Raw genomic sequence first — 20557 nt, forward strand, 5'->3', positions numbered from 1 at the left:
CAAGCCACCACCACCGATCACGGTGGACAGTCAGGATGTGGGCAAAATCCACAAATACATTATTGCAGCGGAGTGGTTAAGTACACGACCACTGCCACGAGAAAAGGTATTGTGATACGGTGCTTCAATGTAGACGACTACAAAAAAGTGTTTGATCATCTAAAGAAGTTAAACGAGGAGTTTCACTCTTACCAGCTGGAAGAAGAGAAAACCACAAAAATCGTGCTTAGTGGATTGATGGACATGAGTGTCGACGACGTCAAAGAGGCGCTTAAATACGAACAACTGGAACCGTTGGAGGTTAAAAAGTTGGTGAACCAAAAATATTCAAACGGACAACGGGCGACGTATCTTGTACATTTTAAAAAAGGGTCAGTGACGATGATGTCACTGAAAAAGATTACAGCTGTAAATCATCAAGTGGTTCGCTGGCGTTATTTTTCGGCAACTGCAGGGCCAATGCAGTGCAAAAACTGCCTTCTGTTTGGGCACGGCGCAGCAAACTGCAACCGACTGACAAAATGTGTAAAGTGCGCGGGATTACACACATCATTAAAGTGCCCGATAGCTGCTGATTGTGCCGACGGTGTGGTGCCAACGCACAAATTAAAATGCGCAAACGGCAATAACACGCACACAGGCAACTACTCGCGCTGTCCAAAACGGCTGGAAGCAAAGGAAAAGAGCCAAAATCGAAAACCGACAGTTACCAGGGAGGTAACCTTCAAAACAAACGATTTCCCTTCCCTCCCATCCCTTCCAAATTTCGCTCCGAGTACTTCGTGCCCACAACTCAAAAATAAACCCTCACAAGAAGAAGATTTTTTTAACACTGCTGAATTTGCAGAAATTATAAAAGAAACTTTTATACAACTAAAAAAATGTAAATCCAAACAGGACCAAATAGAGGTTGTGTTTAAACTTGTCAGCACTTTTTGTCATCCGTAATGGATTCTGATAAACATACAAGTATTGCATACTGGAATGCAAATAGCATTCTAAATAAAAATTCAGAACTATCCTATTTCTTAGAGATTCATAACGTAGACTGCATGGCAATAACCGAAACATTCCTAAAGCCGGAACAAACGTTTTCGATTCCGCAGTATGTAACATACAGATTAGATAGAGTAACACAGGCAAAAGGAGGAGTTCTATTATTGGTAAGGAAGGGCATTAATCATAAGTTAGTAAGTGTCCCTCGCTTAAGAGTCTTAGAAGCAATAGGAATTAGGATTATTACTGAAAAAACCTCCTATACGTTAATTACAGCGTACCATCCAGGTGGTAACAATGATATAGAGTTATGTGACGAATATTCTTCATCACACCTGTGACAAACATTCACATAACACTACCACCCATTTCACTCAAGTTAACCATTAGCGCGACCACCAAGATCGTCGTAACAATCAGAACGATCTTGCAACAACTGCCGCTTAATGTAAACAACGAGAGAAGCCACGAGCGACGATAACATAAACATCCGCAACGATCGTCGCCCGGGATTAGGATCCAGCCAAGGATGACTCACGGGAAAGTACATGAACGATGATGACTCATAGGAAAGTACATGTACGCCAGCACCAACGCCCAGAACGTCATCACCTATCCGGATCAACCAGATCAGTCTTCATCCGACTTTCATCGCATCCAGTTCAGCTTCAGCTCGTGCTCTCCGTTCCGTTCAAATTTACTAACTACTAACTAAGTGTTTGAATAAAATTGTTTTTTTAAAAACTATATGGTTATCCACCAACCATAACTGGCGCAGTCGGCAGTTCGCTTCGCGGCTTCGGTTAACATAAATCTCCGTAAAAGTGAAAGTGGTGCAATCGAATCGATCGATAACGGTAAATCACGGACTCTTGTGTTTTTATCCGATGTTTTCACCATCCCGAGTGTACGCATCATCCACCAACTTGTGTGTGATTTGTGATAAAAATCAATTTCCGTAAACTTTCTGTGCATCACCACTGACGCTAACGTGCAATCGTTTCGCGGATTTTTTTTTTGTGACTTTATCCGGTGTCTTTTCACCATCACGTGTGTATTCACCATCCACCAATTCGTGTGTGACTTGTGATAAAATTTACCGATTCACGTGAACTTTCAAGTTCAAGAAGTGACCTTTACTCTCAAAAACAGTACGAACGCTGAATAATCGAAAGAAAGTGCTCAACCCGTAGCGTGGAAAATACGTGCCCGTCCCGTGACATATTTTTCCATTGGAGAAGACTCAACAAACAATAAAAAGTAATCCGTCATCGCATGCCAAAATTCACCCCTTACATTAAAGTAAAAGCGAGGAAACTAATCCCCGGTAAGAAAATGGCGCATGACAATCAAACCGTAGATTTCCAGGCGTTCTATGAGAAGGTTGTAAACCTTGAACACCAAGTGGAATTACTACAAATTGAAAACTCTAACCTTCGGATGCAAAACATAGCACCCGTACAAGCAGGAACCGATATTTTTAGGATTCCTGATCCGATTAAACAACTTCCAACTTACGATGGAAATAAAAAACAATTGAATGCATGGCTAACAACAGCTACTAACACTCTCAATCTGTTCAGAAACAGAGTAACTCAGGAAGCAATGGCGATGTATGAGCAAATAATCATTAACAAAATAGAAGGAAAAGCTCGAGATACTATCTGTGCCAATGGCAATCCGACAAAGCTAGAGGATGTTGCTGAAATCCTTAAAGCTGTGTATGGTGACAAATCCGACATAGCAACGTACCAAACACAATTGTGGTCCATACGAATGGAGGACTCAATTCACCTTTATTACAGGAAAGTGAAAGAAATCCTTCAAAACATGAAAACCCTGTGTAGACAGAACGAATTATTTGTTCGCACATGGGAAGGAATAAGTGTTTACTTGGAGCAAGAAGCTTTAGCAGCTTTCATAAACGGTCTAAACAAACAATACTTTGGACACGCACAAGCATCCAAACCTAAAGATTTGGAAAGTGCATATGCTTTCTTATGTAAGTTTCAAAATGCTGAAACTACAAAGCACCGTACTAACACAGAATTTGTTAAATCGGGCAATAGCAATCACAATCCAAAATATTCTTATAACAAGAATATCGGAAAACCAAATCAAAATACACAACAAAACTTTCAACCAAATCAAACACCCAAAGTAAACCCAAACTTTAACAAACCAAAAACTTCTGATAGACAGAAAGTTGTTCCAATGGAAGTGGACGCTTCCCGCCAACCTAATTTGGTGGTCCCGCCAACCTAATTTTTACAGTCATGAGGTTAAAGATACAACACCATCATACAATGAAAAAGATTACTCATCTGATGAAAATGATGAATGTGAAACAATTTCAGAACCTGAATCAAATTTTCAGATGGTTACTTTAAAAGACTCACCGAGGTAAATGCTATCAATGGTCTACCTTATATTGAAATAAACTTACCTAACAATAAAATTGGAAAAATACTAATTGATAGTGGAGCCAACAAAAATTTTATTTCACCAGATTTAATTCCAGATGAATGGAAAATAGAATGCAAACCGATTAAAATAACTAACAAATCAGGAACACATTCTGCGGACATGATTTTCAGAATAAAACTGATTGAATCAGAAATCGTACCATTTTATTTATTTTAATTTCATAATTATTTTGATGGAATTCTTGGTTATGAAACTTTGTCAAAAATAAAAGCCAAAATGGATTTTGACAGATGTAAACTAATAATTAAAAACAAAACAGTAAATATGAAAATTCGTAAACTAGGCGAATCTGACAAAATCACCGTTAATACACATTCAATAACAACAATTAATATGCCTGTTTCTCAAAATAATGGAGACGTACTTTTGGCAAATGATAAACCAATCCATACAGCTGTCATACATTCTGGAATTTACAACTCAAAGAATGGATATGCTAAAGTTATTATTGAAAATTTTGGAGAAGAATTCTCATTTTATTGGGATTACCCTACCAAAACATAACCTATGTCTGATTTTATTGAGTACAATCATACAACATGTAAATCAGAATTAAATTGCAACATGCATGACATCGAAAACATAATACGCATGAATCATTTAAATGAGCATGAAAAATCAAAACTCTTGTCAGTATTGAAAAAATATTCCACCGTTATCCAAAAGACTAACGAAAAACTGTCTTGTACAACTAACATAAAACATACAATTAACACAACGGATGACATTCCAATACACACTAAAACCTATCGATATCCGCAAATACATAAAGCAGAAGTAGACAAACAGATAGATCAAATGCTAAAAGATGGTCGATCCAAAGATCGAAAGATCCAACATTCCATTTCACCATGGACATCACCTATCTGGGTTGTACCAAAGAAAAGTGACGCAAGCAGAATTAAAAAATGGCGTGTTGTCATTGATTATCGAAAACTAAACGAAAAAACAATTGATGATAAATTTCCTATACCAAATATTGAAGAAATTCTTGATAGACTTGGAAGAAGTATGTACTTCACCACTCTTGATTTGAAATCAGGATTTCATCAAATAGAAGTTGATGAAAAAGATAGACAAAAAACAGCTTTTAATACTAATAAAGGACATTTTGAATTTATTAGAATGCCTTTTGGACTCAAAAATGCCCCAGCTACATTCCAAAGAGCTATGAACAGTATCTTAAATGAACTAATTGGTTCATGTTGCTTAGTTTATTTAGATGATATAATCATTTTTGGCAGTTCATTACAACAACATTTGGAAAATCTTGATAAAGTATTAAAGAGATTAACAAAAGCAAATTTAAAAATTCAATTGGATAAATGTGAATTTCTCCAACGCGAATGTGAATTTCTTGGACACATTGTAACTGAAAATGGAATTAAACCAAACCCTAATAAAATCGAAAAGATCATTAACTGGCCAATTCCAAAAACTACAAAGCAAATAAAAGGATTCCTTGGAATTCTCGGATATTATCGAAAATTCATTAAAGATTTTGCAAAATTAACTAAACCACTTACAAAATGCTTGAAAAAAGATTCCAAAATAATACACAATGAGGAATTTATAACATGCTTTGAAGAATGCAAGATACTACTTACAACAGATCCTATTCTTAGATACCCTGACTTTGATAAAAAGTTTATCTTAGAAACAGACGCAAGTGACTTTGCTTTAGGAGCAGTTCTTTCTCAAAAATTTACAGATGGTAACAACATTTCAACATTCAAGAACATTGAATGAAACAGAATGCAGATACTCTGCAACAGAAAAAGAACTTTTAGCCATCATTTGGGCAACAAAACATTTCAGACCTTACCTATATGGAAGAAAATTTGAAATCAGAACTGATCACAAACCACTCATTTGGTTAAGACAAAAGAACGATCTCAACAGAAAGTTACTTAATTGGAAACTTACACTCGAAGAATTTGAATTCGATATAACCTATAAAAAAGGCATACTGAATAACAATGCTGATGCACTATCACGCATGCCTACTGATCAACAATTAACCACTAACTCTCAAACATCCGAAATTCTTGAAATCAACAATAATTCAACTGATGATAATATGACACAACATAGTGCAGATACTGATGATAATGATTTTATTAAAAGTACAATAAAACCTCTTAATGATTTTAGACATCAACTCGTTTTAATAAAATCAAACGAACACAGTCGTCAATTCGAAACTATTTTTCCAAATTATCACAGGACAACTATAAAAAGACTTGTATTCAGTCCTGCTGTATTAATTAATATTCTTAAAGAAGAAACATCTCCAAATCACGTAAATGGATTATATTGTAGCAAAGAAATACTAAGACCTCTACAAATCATTTACAAAAATTACTTTTCACGTGCAAAAGCTCTTAAAATCTTCTGGACAGAAAAAATGTTAATTGATATTCCTGAAGAAGATGAACAAGACCAAATAATTCAAACTTAACACAACTCAAATCACAGAGGAATTATAGAAACACAGAAACACATCTCGTTAAAATATTTTTTCCCGAAGATGAAATCAAAAGTTACAAAATTCATCAACCTATGTAAACTATGTCAAAAATCAAAATACGAACGACATCCGTATAAATTAAAATTTCTAATTACTGAAACACCGTCGAAACCTCTAGAAATTGTCCATATGGATATATTTATAATCAGCGAGAAACATTATCTAACGTTTTGCGATAAATTCTCAAGATTAGCAGCCGCGTTTCCAATAAGAACAAGAAATAGTATTCATGTATTAAATGCAATATCAAAGTTCTTGTCACAAATAGGTAAACCTACACTAATTGTAACAGACAATGAACCAGCTTTTACGTCTTCTACAATAAGATCTTTTCTCGAAGAAAATCTCATTAACTACCATTTTACAAGTATTGGTCAATCTTCATCGAATGGAAATATTGAAATAATACATAGAACACTCAGAGAGATACTTAATATCCTATCAAATAAAGAAAGTACAAAAAATCTTTCAGATAACGCAAGAATGGATATAGCATTATCAATTTATAATGACTCGATTCATTCTCAAACACAAATTACCCCTAGGGAACTTTTCTATGGATTCAGACAAAATGAGCCCCTACCACAAGATTTGAATGAAAGAATAAGATTAAAAGAAAAAATGTTTACAGAATTTGCAAAGAAAATGCACGATTCAAAAGTAAAAGACATTGAGAAAATCAATAGAAATAGGGAAGAACCTGAACCTTTTGACTCAAACGAAACTGTCTTTATCAAAAACAGGAATAATTTGAAACACCAAGAAAGATACAAAGAAGCCAAAGTCAAAGAGAACAAAGATATTCAGATAATTGACAGTAACAACAGAAAAATTCATAAAACAAAAATCAAGCGTAAAAGACAGAAATAATTTACAAATATCTTTTCGTTTATTTTTCTTATTATAGAGACAAAGATGAAGAAAACATCGATTGTTCTATTAATCATCTTATGCAACCAAATCGAAAGCTCCTTCTTGGACATTCAAGATTTAACGAACAACCCTGGAATGTTTGCGATTCAAATAGGAACAGCCCGAATTATTGAAGACTATCATCTTGTTATACACAGATTTGATATTGGCAAGTACGAATCAATAGTACAGCAATATAAAAATATCATATATGAGTTAGATGAAAAATTTAAAACTATCAAAGCCAATTCAAACAAACAACAAACATTAGCAGATTCCAAGCAAATATCAGACATCACAAATATTCTGAAACAAAAATATGAGCAAACCTATTCCATGGTCAGAAATTTCAAACCAATAGCTTCAAAACCTAAAAGAGCTATTGACATCTTAGGAACTGTTATTAAAACAATAACAGGAAACTTAGATCATAACGATTATGTAGACCTATCGAACAAAATTGATGTATTGCGTCTATCCACTAATAAACTAATAACGGAGAATAATGCGCAAATCACAATCAACAGCGAATTCGAGCAACGTCTGAACAACATAACGGATGCAGCAAGAACACAAGCACAGGAAATCCATGATTTCATCCGTTTATCCAACTTCAAATCTAATGATCTAGGTGAAATTCAACAGAAAATTCATTTGCACAATGTCATTTTCAGCCTTGATAACATTAGAGAACAACTTAACGTTATCTTCGAGTCTGTGCAACTAGCAAAACTTGGGATACTATCAAAGGCATTGCTTTTTCCAACAGAAATGAACTTTATAATGAACATACTTTTGGAAGAAGGACTTAAGATAAAAAGTTACGATCAAGCTTACGAGTATTTGGAACCAATAGCAATCCACCACAATCATCAGATACACTTGCTGATAAAAATTCCAAAACTTCGATCCGGCAGTTACTCTATGTTGAGAATTGAACCGATTCCGATCAATCAATCAGTGATACATGTACAATCTAAATACGCTGTTATAAACAAACACGAATCTTATTTAATAGACAAGTTCAACCTGATTGAAGGCGAATACATTCTAAAACAGATCAACCTACAAAATGTTACCAACAACCAATGCGAGCATCAACTGTTCCGTGCCAACCATAGTAAATGTGTATTCACACAACACGATAACTATATGGAAGTTACAATTATCGAAAACTATGGAGTACTTATTAAAAATGCTCAATTAACAACTTTCGGAAACACCTGTGGATACGGCAAAAGAAATCTCACCGGTACATTCTTCGTATATTTCAAAAACTGCACAATTTCCGTTGATAAAACCCAGTATGGAAACAAACAAATGGAATTCGAAGAGCAACCGAAAGTCATACCACTTAATTCCATTGTCATAGAAACAAACGGAATGCACTTCGACGCCTTTCAAAATATGACAAAACTTCATATTGACAACAGAGAAAAAATCACCAAATTAGAAAAAACCAATACTACCTTGATCGTACAACACGCAACAAGTCTGTTCATAATAATCATTCTAATTTTACTCACCGCATGGTGCTCTTTATTAAAAATCCACAATCTAAGAAAAAGAGTTACCATCACAGTAAAACCTCAGTTGACCCGAGACGGCTCAATCTAAGGGGGGGGAAGTTATGTGACGAATATTCTTCATCACACCTGTGACAAACATTCACATAACACTACCACCCATTTCACTCAAGTTAACCATTAGCGCGACCACCAAGATCGTCGTAACAATCAGAACGATCTTGCAACAACTGCCGCTTAATGTAAACAACGAGAGAAGCCACGAGCGACGATAACATAAACACCCGCAACGATCGTCGCCCGGGATTATGATCCAGCCAAGGATGACTCACGGGAAAGTACATGAACGATGATGACTCATAGGAAAGTACATGTACGCCAGCACCAACGCCCAGAACGTCATCACCTATCCGGATCAACCAGATCAGTCTTCATCCGACTTTCATCGCATCCAGTTCAGCTTCAGCTCGTGCTCTCCGTTCCGTTCAAATTTACTAACTACTAACTAAGTGTTTGAATAAAATTGTTTTTTAAAAACTACATGGTTATCCACCAACCATAACTATATACCTAGTGTCGGAACCGTACTCGCTCCCAACAAATAGAAGATGGCAAACGGATAGAGTAGAGAAAACGCAAAAAAAGGGGATGTGCTGTACCCACCGCGTTTCAACCTCTATATCCCAATGAACTGCACAAAGTCAACTACGGAGGAAGAACAAGGTTAATTCAGTATACAAATGATTTTGCCGTAGTGGCCGCCGGCATAAGCGAATACATACAGGCAGAATTGTAAAGATCGCAGGAATCATTCACCAAATACCTCAAAGGAACTGGGTTAACAGGGAAAAAACTAAGATCATGACATTCCTAAGGGAAGCAAATATCGACATTAACCTGAATGCACAAGTCATAGAAAGGGTGAAAGAACACACGTATCTTGTTAATATAATTGACCAAACGCTTAAACTCCAAAAGCTCCAGGGCGATCTGCAATCGCAACCCTGAAGAGAAATATGTACGGGGGCCTGGTTCTTAATAGAACAAAACTAATATCTTTATTATATCCCTCCACCAATCGCTTAGGAAGATGACCGGATGCACAAAGACCAATCCTTACAAAGGATGCACAAAGACCTCGCAACACCCTTATGACGATGGCAGCCGAGGTGCCATCACGGATAAGGAGGAAATATGTTATAACGAAGGATGCGGTTAAATCGATTGCTAATTCCGTTGCCAACAGACAACAGCTAAATGAAATTTTAAGAACAAGTACTAACAGGAAGTATTCGAGGCAAGAATGGACGGTAATGGAAATGAACGGCATTATCAAAAGGATCCTCAATATGATACATGAATTCAAAAGAGATGACATCGAAATCCATACATGAACACCTACGTGGCAGCAAAAAAGATTTCATCCCGCAAGTGGCGAAGCAGGTCGTCTGCGAACCCATAAGAAAAGCAGCCAAAGGACACCCGCAGATTTACACGGATGGCAGTTTAATAGACTCTGCATGCAGTATTGGTATAGCGATACAGCAGCCAGGAGAGACAAGGGAATGGGCATATGCGAAATCATAAAGAATGCACCGCATCAACGAGCTAAAAACAAATGATAGAGGAGCCGAATCGGTGGTGCAATGAATACAGCGAAGAAAAAAGAAGAATTTTGAAGAAATGTGGCGATATAAGATGGCCTTAAAATGATAAAAGATCAAGATCAAGAGCAGATATTGGCTGGCCAAAATGAAAATAGTAACCAATGAAATCTGTAAAACCTGCGGCATACCTGAAGAAGGGGACAAAAAATGTTCCTTTGCGATATGTACAGAGTGGAAACACTAAAACACAATATCACTTTATATAAATGTCCAAGGAGCTGAAAGAAAAAGGATGTAAAATACCTAAAAGCAATTGCCAACTTCGTGACTAACAACAAAATCATCTTGTAAACAAGGTTCTATTTCTAACGGACTTGAGCGACCTACCAAGCAATGCTAAAATGTACCATCGATCCTGCCTGGGCAGGACATCGTCCAGCCCCGAGTATAAAAGGGGGGTCTAAAAAAAAGGGGGAAATTCCTCCTTCCCTGTTACTCGGTGCACGGCCAGGCTGTCCTCCCTTTGCGGACAGCCATCGTTGAGCGGGCCGGCAGTGTAACACATAAAATCGATCGTAGATCTTTATCAGCTCCTCACCAGTTATCAGAGAAATATAAACCTTAAACAATTATTGCCAATAATTGAATACGTCTCTACTACAGCGAAGTTATTGGTCGACACTTCGAGCTAACATCGAACATCGACCGTCATAGGATAAGCGAATCAAATACACAAAGGAACTAGAGCGCATCGTTGCCAGGGTGAACTCGTAAAAAGGAATAGAATGTGAAATGGTGCTGAGCAGGTGCTCACGAGTTAAGAAAGCTGCGGTATGAGCCAAACAAGAACCGGAGAAAGGCACTAGGTTCAAACCTCGTTCAGCCGGTCTCTTTACTTGACTTCGTCAAGGTCTTCATTACGACCACCAAATAGTACAGATAGATTAGACCACCGTAAATGATCAGGCGCCTCGGCCTGTCTGCAAGGAAATGTGTTGCTTTTCTTACTTTAGGGCTTACGGTTGTGGATTAATAGACATCACGGAAAGTTCGCTGTAAGTACTTCGTCCGCAATGTTCAGGCATTCGTTTCGTTGATTCCTGATGAACAAAAAAAATAGCATGCAATAAAAACCAAAAGTGAAATATTTCATCCATCACAGTACCTCCAGCAGATGTAGATCAGGTTGTAAATATTTCATGTCCCACCGGCCAACGCTGAAACAAAAGAACAATATTTATTAAAGCGTACTTTACGAACCGTTACAAATGTACAACATACCACGTCATCATGACGAACTGGCGAAAAAATTTTACCATTTATGGCCGTAAATATTGGAATCTTCGAAAGAGAGAGAACCCCCGGATTCTATTCTCCGGCAGCACTTTGCCGGCTGTTGGTGGAACAGGCTGGATAAAAATTCCAAACATAATTTGCACGTTGTTAAACTGCCTAATTTTTTTCTGCATACCATACCAGCGACGCCGGCAAATTCCGAGAAACTGACCTGCATGCTCGATCGAACTATGTCTCCAGCAATATTTTTCACTGAACCATACATATTTCCTCGAATTTCACAAAACCAACGGCACAAAATTCCACACCACAATGAAACATTCCACGCACTATCAACCGGTGGTTTTACCGGATAACAAACACGCACACTTCACTAACTTTTTCTTCTACACCACCATTTTATAACTGCGCCGATATTTGCGAACTAATTAGGCACACACAATATTCTCCAGAACAAAGCCCAAGGCCACCGAACTCTTTCTCGTCCATTTTGCCCGTCCTCTTCGCCAACACTTTTTCATCACACCGAAATGGAATGTCACACACACGCGTTCACAGAACCATCTCGTGGCTAGAGCTTATGAAAACACTGCGCACTCCGGTCGGTAAATATCTTTCATTTCTCGGAAATATAATCGAGGAAAACTGAGGTGCAGTGATTAGCGAAATCTTTAACGATTAAAGAAATCACTGCACCTCCCTGCACTAAATTATGTTTGCGGAAAAAACAACGCTTGTCCTCGGCAATCGACGCACAGCACAACCAGCCTCCTGGACGATCGCTTCACGAATAACAAGCTCGCCGAGCGAAAGGCTGAGCGAAAGGCCGAGCGAGAGGCAACGTTTGACGGTGTTGCTGTCATTTTCAGGCGTCTGCAGAGCAAGAAATAGACATCAGCGAAATGTCTTTCAAGCGACGGAGAGAAAGAGAGAGATAGATAGAGAGAGAGAGAGAGAGAGAGAGAAAGAGAGAGAAAAAGAGAGAGAGAGAGAGAGAGAGAGAGAGAGAGAGAGAGAGAGAGAGAGAGAGAGAGAGAGAGAAACCCAACGAAACGCGTACCGCCAAAATTGGCGCTTATTTTAATGCCGCGGCTATAAAACCTCAATCATGCATTTTCTTTGCGAATTCAACTTCTATTACAAAACTGTAACATATTTGCAGCACAATTTGCTTCCGCTTTAAGAACGCTTACGTTTTATTTCTTAAATTAGACCGATGCTGAGGCCGAGCATCGACAATGATTCCCAAGAACACACGACAGAAAGCCTTTTCGGCGATTGCAAATGTACCCGTGGTGCGGATTGACCTTGGACCTTTATGCAGAGCGATTTTCGTTGTTTTGAACAAACAACGACAAAGGACTTTGACCAGGCAACTTGCTAATTCGTGTTTTATGTAGAAATGCAGGACAATGCGACTAAAACGAATGGAATGCTCGATAACACAATTTGGTTTAAATAAAACTCCAGAATATCCTATTTTCAGTTTCTCGCCAAATAATGATGCAAGTTCATAAATTGAATTCGAGAAGGAAGGAGGTTTTTCATGTTGTGTTATGATGTTGCGTTTTGATGATCGTCGCCAGAATTGTCGCCTTGTGAAATAAGATTCTATTTTTCGATGCTGCGATTCCACATTCTACACTACTTCATACCATTGCCATAGTGACCAATCGCGGTCTGAGTGAAAATTGTTGATTTTAAGAACCAAAACGCGAACGATCATGTTCGATCCGGAATTTCCGTTCTTTTAGAACCCTAGAACGAACCTATGTCGATGGGAAATTCTCGGATTTTATGTTTAAGTTATGATCAGCAAACACTTAGCGTGATTAATTACAAGTTCATGGATTTCTTCTGACGAGCAGTATTCTTAATTATTTAAATTTAAGAAATAACAGTACACATGAAGTGTGTACGAAAGAATGTTCCACGTTTTTGGTTTCGTTTCATTTTTAGGTGATTGTGATTTTATGGAAGTTGTTCACTAGATAATAATGATGCCCATCGATAGGAAATCAAACAAAGCTGAATGTGTTCGATTATCACGATAATGAGACATTAAGCCCGCTGCCTTAGCTAAATATCACAAAGAAACGAAAGGTAGAAGATAGACTCAAAATATCTCTAATAATAGTAATAATGATAATTGTCCAAAAACACAAAAAAACACAACTGCTTCATTACAGGCGGTTAAGCATATAAAATCCCTTCGAGATGATACCGGTGCTGAAAGCTTTCATTAAAAATGGGTAAATGATAACATACAGAAGAACGTCCAATTGCTACAATATCGTGATGATAAATAAGATCGGGTTGATAATGTATATTTATCTGCTCTTGTCGCGGATGTACATAAATGTAAGAGAGGTTATCGCGCATAAATCACAAGTACTCATGCGTCATACTGATCCGCTTTCAAATACTGTTTACGTTTTATCAATCAAAATAATTTGCATGTTTTTTAAAGGATTCGAACGTTTTCAGTTTATTTTTTGCCTATTCATAAGCCAGGGATAGACGAAGCGTAAATTCTAGCGCAAACTCCGAATGTAATGCCAAAAAGTTTACGCTTCGTGTTGCAGACATAATCGCATAAACTTTACATCATGCAATTACATTAAATCACATGTGTTTTTAACCACATAAAACATAAATCGACGAGATAAGTTGATTTCTGAACATCTTTTTATATATTTTAAGATGTTGTTGCTGTATATTAGCGATTGTAGAACATTTAACTCTTCATAACGCTAAGCTTCATGTTGGTGCCGAGTTTACGCTTGCTTTAAAGCTTCGCGGACCTATAATCTTTTTGGCATTACACTCTGAATTTATGCTAGAGTTTACGCTTCATGTATCCCCGGCTATATAGTTCAACACTTTTGCGTAATACTTATGGAAAATAGGGAAAGTAATTATGTGTGACTTGCAGGTAGAAAAGGTGCTTAGAACACATCATATACGCCCATTTAAATACAGTTAAATGCAAAGAGATTTGGCCAGACCCATCTTTCTACGAGGTTTAATGCATTGAAATAGCGAAGAATATAATGGATACAGAAAAAAGTGATCGAAACTGCGAGAAAAACGAAGTATGATCTTGGCGTATACCCGCAAGGAAGGACGCATGAGGCCCATGCCTGGTCGAGAGCTGGGGAAGGGATGAATATATCTTTCTTTTTAATCGTATACGCACTTTAAGTGTCATCATATACCAAAGTTATCGCAACCATCGTCACAAACCATCGGGATATCAGTCATCTTGAGATCACAAGGACTGAAAGGGTTAAAGTGATAATGGCACATGCGAGTGGTAATGGCCAATTAATGCATTTCATGGCTTACGCATAAAGCAATCAGAAAGGAACCCCTATAGCACCCATCCCCTATATAGCAGCAGAAAAATCGGCATCAGCATTCGGCGGTGTCAATACGAATGCATTATTCTACGCAAGATGTTCGAATATCGATGGTGGGTCGGAATTGGTTGCCCAGCCAGCATTTGTATGTTAAGCATTTCGATGTAGCGTTTACGAACAGGTGATCATCAGTAAAGAAATTAGTTTAGAGCCTTGCTGTGCAATATTCTGGTTTGGAATCGAGTCATCAACTTAGGATAAATCCAATTTAAACACATTCAGTCATCATGTATGTTATGCTTGTTTCTAATAAACGTACAAAAAATGGAAAATTACAGCAATGATGAAAAGTGAGAACGATTACTGACTCGAGCGAGGGAAATGAGACAGCCAGACGACCGTCGCGCACGAGACGGCAGACGACAGCTTTTGTTCGAATTATTTTCTTACATTGAAGCAATAAAAATAGAGTTTTAAAGTCGCACAGTTACTCATCATGAATGGAGCCTATTTTTTACTTCCGCCACGTTTCTTAAATAATAAGTTGCGAAACATTCAACGAGCATACTGCAATTCAGTCTTGCGTACAAAACTCGATAGGACGACACTTAAAGCTACCAGTCTGAGTATGCGAGACTCGGTAGAGATTCGTTCCAATTTATTCTTTTGGTCCAATTAATGATTTTGAAGTAAATGATATACCTGAGGTATTTTCAATTCAGTCGATGTTCATCGATATCAGTGACACTGAAGAGTTACATGATTAAGATAAGATTAAATACACAACGATTTTATCACTGCCACAATAACCACACAACAGTTACCATAGTCACTAAATGCTTTCATAGGTAGAGGGATGGAAACAGGTCATCTAATTATAGAACTGAGGCATTTCGCCAGTGCATGACAGGGGCATACGAAGACATTCTGAACGTCTTACATTTGCATAGGTATTTAAAGAAAACATTTGTTTAAAACCATGAAACAAAATTGAACATTCAATATTTGTGGATCATGTTTCTTGATGAATGATTTTTCTCTCGCATCAGTCAGAATCACTTTAGGTATAAAGATCCTCTTAAGCATCAATTACCCTTGCACTGAACCGTCAGGTATTGTGATAAGTAGATGCGCAAAGTAAACTACCGTGACCAATATCGTAACCATGGCTAAGCTATCTCAACCATTCGAAAAACTATGATTAAAGCTGGCCATCCTAAATGCGGTCCTTCGACGATCAAGTTGAACCAATAAACTAGAAATGCGAGTTGTCAATTAATAGAAATTTGCCTGGTGCTGAGCTATCACCATGGCATACTTACCCCGATTCTATTCAAATGTATCCAACCGCTCCTTCAAATCTATACTTACTTTTTATCAAAATCCATTCAACAGTTTCGGAGGAGTAAGACCAATCATTCGACACCATGATATGATATTTTCAACAATAATTATTTAACAATTTCGTTTTCTATGGTACATCGTTAGTTTCAAATGATCAAAATTACAAATAATTACAATAATAATCGAAATATGCAATCCACTCTTGCTCTAACTAATCCTAAATGAACATGCATCATTGTATTATCACAAAAAAATCAGCAGAACGACGGGAGTACTATACACCCTGACAGTACCTAAACGAACATGAACGCAAAAAAATTTAGAATACTGGAGCACACCATGCAGTTTAGCATTAATCAAAGGTTTGTTTAGATGCTAACATATTCAAAACACAAAACATAACTCATTCACTTTGTACTACGATTCCACAATCAGCATCTAGTTGATTGGTCATCTCCTATTTAATCAGCCCCTTCTACTTCCAAGTATTTCTTTCTCCTAAATTCTAACGTTCTTGTCTCATGCCCTATTCATTCATCTTCATTTTAGTTATCTAATCTAATCGCATATTTTACCTAATCATTTGATAACTGGCATTGCATTTTTTCATTCTGAAGCTCCACTTAAACCATTCTATTTCGTTCAGGAAGATATCATAACTCCTATTGTTTCTGCCAAACTAAAACTTGTACATTTCATGCCTATTCCCTACATACTTTTCTTAGCTTTTGGTTGCCCTATATCCATACTAAACCGCATCGCCAGCGTTAATCACCATCAATGTTACCACCACCAACCATTGCCACGAAAACCAGAGAAGCGCCGGCACGAATCTAGATTTTCCACATTGAAGTTGATGTATCTTTTTCTGTTGTTGACGATCTCGTTCAATTATATTTGCTGTATAGCGTTGCGCAAATGCTCTATTGCGAGGTATTTGAAGTTCTATAATTATTACACGCAGCGAAATATTTTTTTGCTGCCCAAACAGCAACAACGAGATAATTATTCATCGTTGTAGTATCCTTGCTAAATTGTTGTAGACTATGACGGTAATGCTGATCATCCATTTCTCCACGGTAGCTGCCATTTCGATCAGAATTCTTTTGATCAGTGATTTTCATTTATGAGATTGCCTGATCGATTTTACTATTAGCGCTATCCGAAACCAGATGCGCACTGCACAGTTCAAATTTTAATCTGCACTCGTTAAGTGGCGGTTACAGGAACATGTGTAGGTAATTATTTTCTCCTTTGGATAAGCTTTCATGAGCCTTCGTTGTGATGTTGTGTTTTCTTAAGCTTCATCGTACGGTTGCTCGGTGAATGATTGGAGTTCGTATCGGTGGGTGAACGGTAGCAACGATGTCAAAGATCCATTGTACTTTGAAGCACTTTTGTGCTCTAAATCGGTGTGTCAGAGCTGTCCAAGCGTCAGATCCGAGGTTGTCCGATGCTGAATAACATTGTCGGAGATGATGATGTTTCTGTAGAACGTTGTCGGAGAACTCCTGAGGATGATGTTTCTGTAGAACGTTGTGTTCTGGTGTTTCAAAATTCAATTGTAGTCTCTCGAAGAGTTTTGTGGCAAGTTATGGCAGCACAGCATGGTTTTCTTGTCACAAAGGTTTTGGTGGATCATTAAAGTGATCAAGCTGAGCAATGGTTTAAGGATATAAGCTTACCAATGCTCTTCGTTCAATTCCCTGCACTATTATCCTAAGAAGTATAAGTCAACATATTTCCTAACACTATTCATAGAATATACAATTCCATCGTACAGCAGATTCCCATTGACGAAGCTAGTCGAAAACACTCTGCCATCATTGAGGGGTTTCGTGAAGGCGACGAAGAATTTGGGCTCCGTTTCTTTTTGATTAATTCTGTGAAAAGAAAAATAAAAATAAACGTGTAAATTTCTTAAAAAATTACAAACAAATATACATTTGAAATGGCCTCTGCTGCATATTTTTTTAACATATATAAAGACGGACGAGCCGTATGTTTGAGCAACAATATACATACCTTGAATTTAGATTAATCGTGCTCGGCATCTTCTCGTTTGTAGTTGACATTCCGCTCGATGTTTCATGGGTGCGAAGAAGCGTTCTCTGAAGGCGTCTGTTGTTGCGTCATGCTCCCCAACAAGGCTGGTGATGCAAGGGCGATTTGTACGATTCTTCTGAATTTTATCTCGTACTCAGTGAAGTCGTTGTTGAAGTTCACGTTGCCTTTACTTATAAGTTATCATTACAATGCAGTTTTCACTACATAATTCTATCTTTTGTTGTGTGGTCAAATCCAATCTTTTGTTCTCTAGTTCTTATTGTTGATGCAACTAACATTTCTTTTCTTTGTTCGTTGCTGGTCGATAATATTCATTACGATTGTTCAAATTTCAAAGTAAATCGCTTTCATCTAAGGTACGTAACTTAAAAGAGTGTTGTAAGCGTCTAGAATGTATGATCTATTTTTGCGATTTTTAAACAATTTGATTGAAACAGGCTAATTATCTAGCCGATCTTTTGTATTAACATTCTTTCGTTATTGATCATTCAAAGGTCGACGAATGGTTGCTATTCTGATCATTTTGTGAACAATCCACATTTCTTAGTTACTTATCTTATTTCATGGTTCACTCTTGTTTAGATAAGAATCTTTACGTTATGAACTACTAGGTAAATGCTCTAGATTTTTAGCTCTCATGTCTCATGTCAAGCAAACAGTATTATTCATGTATTTTTTGTAGGATTCTTAAATCAAATTTTACACAATCGAGAAGTGCTTTTTGATACTGAACCAAAATTTACTGAACTTGCAAATTCTTCTCCATCTCTATAAATTTTACAAACTAATCATAAGAAATTTGAGTGCCTTCCCTTGAAAGGAAAACAGTGAATAAAAAATAGGAATAGAGAATAGTGGCACAAACCAGACCCAATCACTTGTAGGTGGCAAAGACGAAAGATTACTTTATAAAATGCCTGGTTTAGCTACGAAGCCGTACTAGGCAAACGGTGGGGGCTATCGTGGCTGATAAGACTCCTTTTATTAGTCATGATAGTTAAATAACGGGGTAAAACATATAAAATGCCATTCAAAAACTCGCAAATATTTAGGAACATTTGAATTGTGGAGAAATTGTTGAATCGAAATTGCTGGCCGAAGCGGAGAAGCGAAACGAGAGGGCGGGAAACACCGATAGCGAGAATGCAATGAAGAGTGAAGCTTTTCCCAGAAATAATAAATCGGCAAGAATCGTGTGTCATAACTGCAATAAACCGGGTCATCTAAAGAGAAACTGCCGATTGCTAAAACGAAATGAGGCCAAACGAGTAGAAAACGATAAGAAAGAAGAGTTCGAAGAAGAGCGTGCCTGGACAGTAGATAACGAAGAAGCATCCGCATGGTACGTAGACAGTGGTGCCACAAGGCATATGACCGGTAATAAGGATTTTTTTAATCAATTCTCAGCAACAAACACCGGCACAGTAACACTCGCGGTCGGCCAAAAGACCAAAATCAATGGAACTGATAATGGCACTGTTGACGAGTTATGTTTTTAATTATATCAGAGAGAAAGAGAGTGAGGAATCTAAGAGCACTATCTAGGAGAGAGGGAAATGAGCAATAAGAGAGAGCTTCAATCACGGAGAGGGAAAAAAGAGAACACCAGGGGAGTCGAACAGAAGCAGTACGATCAGATAGACGCGAGTTAAAACGTTCCCAACTTTAAATTTCAATAAACCTATGATTCACCAAACTTTTACGATATTTGAACAGGAACTCTAATATGCACCGACAGCGAGGGAAAACCAAGATCCATTCTTCTCTCTAACGTACTTTATGTAAGAGGCGGATGTCTCTCTAACGTACTTAATGTAAAGAAGAAAACAAAGAAGTTATAGCCACAGCTAATAGTGGAAGTTTATATAAACTGCAAACAACAGAAAAGGCACTCAAAGGTCTATTTCAAACACACCACGAAAACTGTATTCACAGCCTAGCACACGCAGCGAGAAAGTTGCTCACGCCAGCGCAGGCAGCAAGAGAGCCGCTCACGGTGGTGGGCCGCTCGCGCTTGAGCGAAAAACGAATAAATGACTCCGCTTGTGACCTTCGCCAAAGATAGACGTGTTTTATTTGTGTCAAACATTACATGGCGATCCTACCAGGAGCGCAGGAATTTTCTGATTGTGATCCCTTGCGATATGTGAGTGATAAAAGAGTCAAGTGATAAAAGCCCAACGATGGCCCCAGAAAAGAAAGACTCAAAAAGCGAGCCGTCTAGTGATAAAAGCGAAGCCATGCCAAAACCGTTGGAAATTGGTTTAGCACTGAAGATAGTGGAGAAGTTTGACGGTGAAGCCAGTAAAGTATCGGCGTTTGTCGAAACAATAGAGCTCCTACAGGACTATTCGCGAGAGGTACCAGAAAGTGCTGTGCTGAAATTCTTAAAAACCCGCCTCACGGGAACCGCTCAGGGGAGCATCGATG

The 20557-nt window shown here is 37.7% G+C and overlaps 1 protein-coding gene across 2 annotated transcripts; it reads left to right on the forward strand.

Annotated features, from left to right (window-relative positions):
• Positions 1-1300: 1300 nt before the first annotated feature.
• On the forward strand, positions 1301-8988 carry LOC126576964 (uncharacterized). Of its 2 annotated transcripts, none has more exons than XM_050238293.1 (2): positions 1301-2323; positions 6921-8988. In XM_050238293.1, exons 1-2 carry the CDS (start codon positions 2272-2274, stop codon positions 8540-8542), a joined length of 1674 nt encoding a protein of 557 aa, XP_050094250.1. In that variant the 5' UTR covers positions 1301-2271; the 3' UTR covers positions 8543-8988. The 2 variants fall into 2 exon arrangements, with proteins under 2 accessions (XP_050094250.1, XP_050094251.1); XM_050238294.1 differs by having other exon boundaries at positions 1301-2256.
• The last annotated feature ends 11569 nt before the right edge of the window (positions 8989-20557 follow it).

Source organism: Anopheles aquasalis, chromosome 3 (genome assembly GCF_943734665.1).
Source record: "Anopheles aquasalis chromosome 3, idAnoAquaMG_Q_19, whole genome shotgun sequence".
Taxonomy (NCBI): Eukaryota; Metazoa; Arthropoda; class Insecta; order Diptera; family Culicidae; genus Anopheles; species Anopheles aquasalis.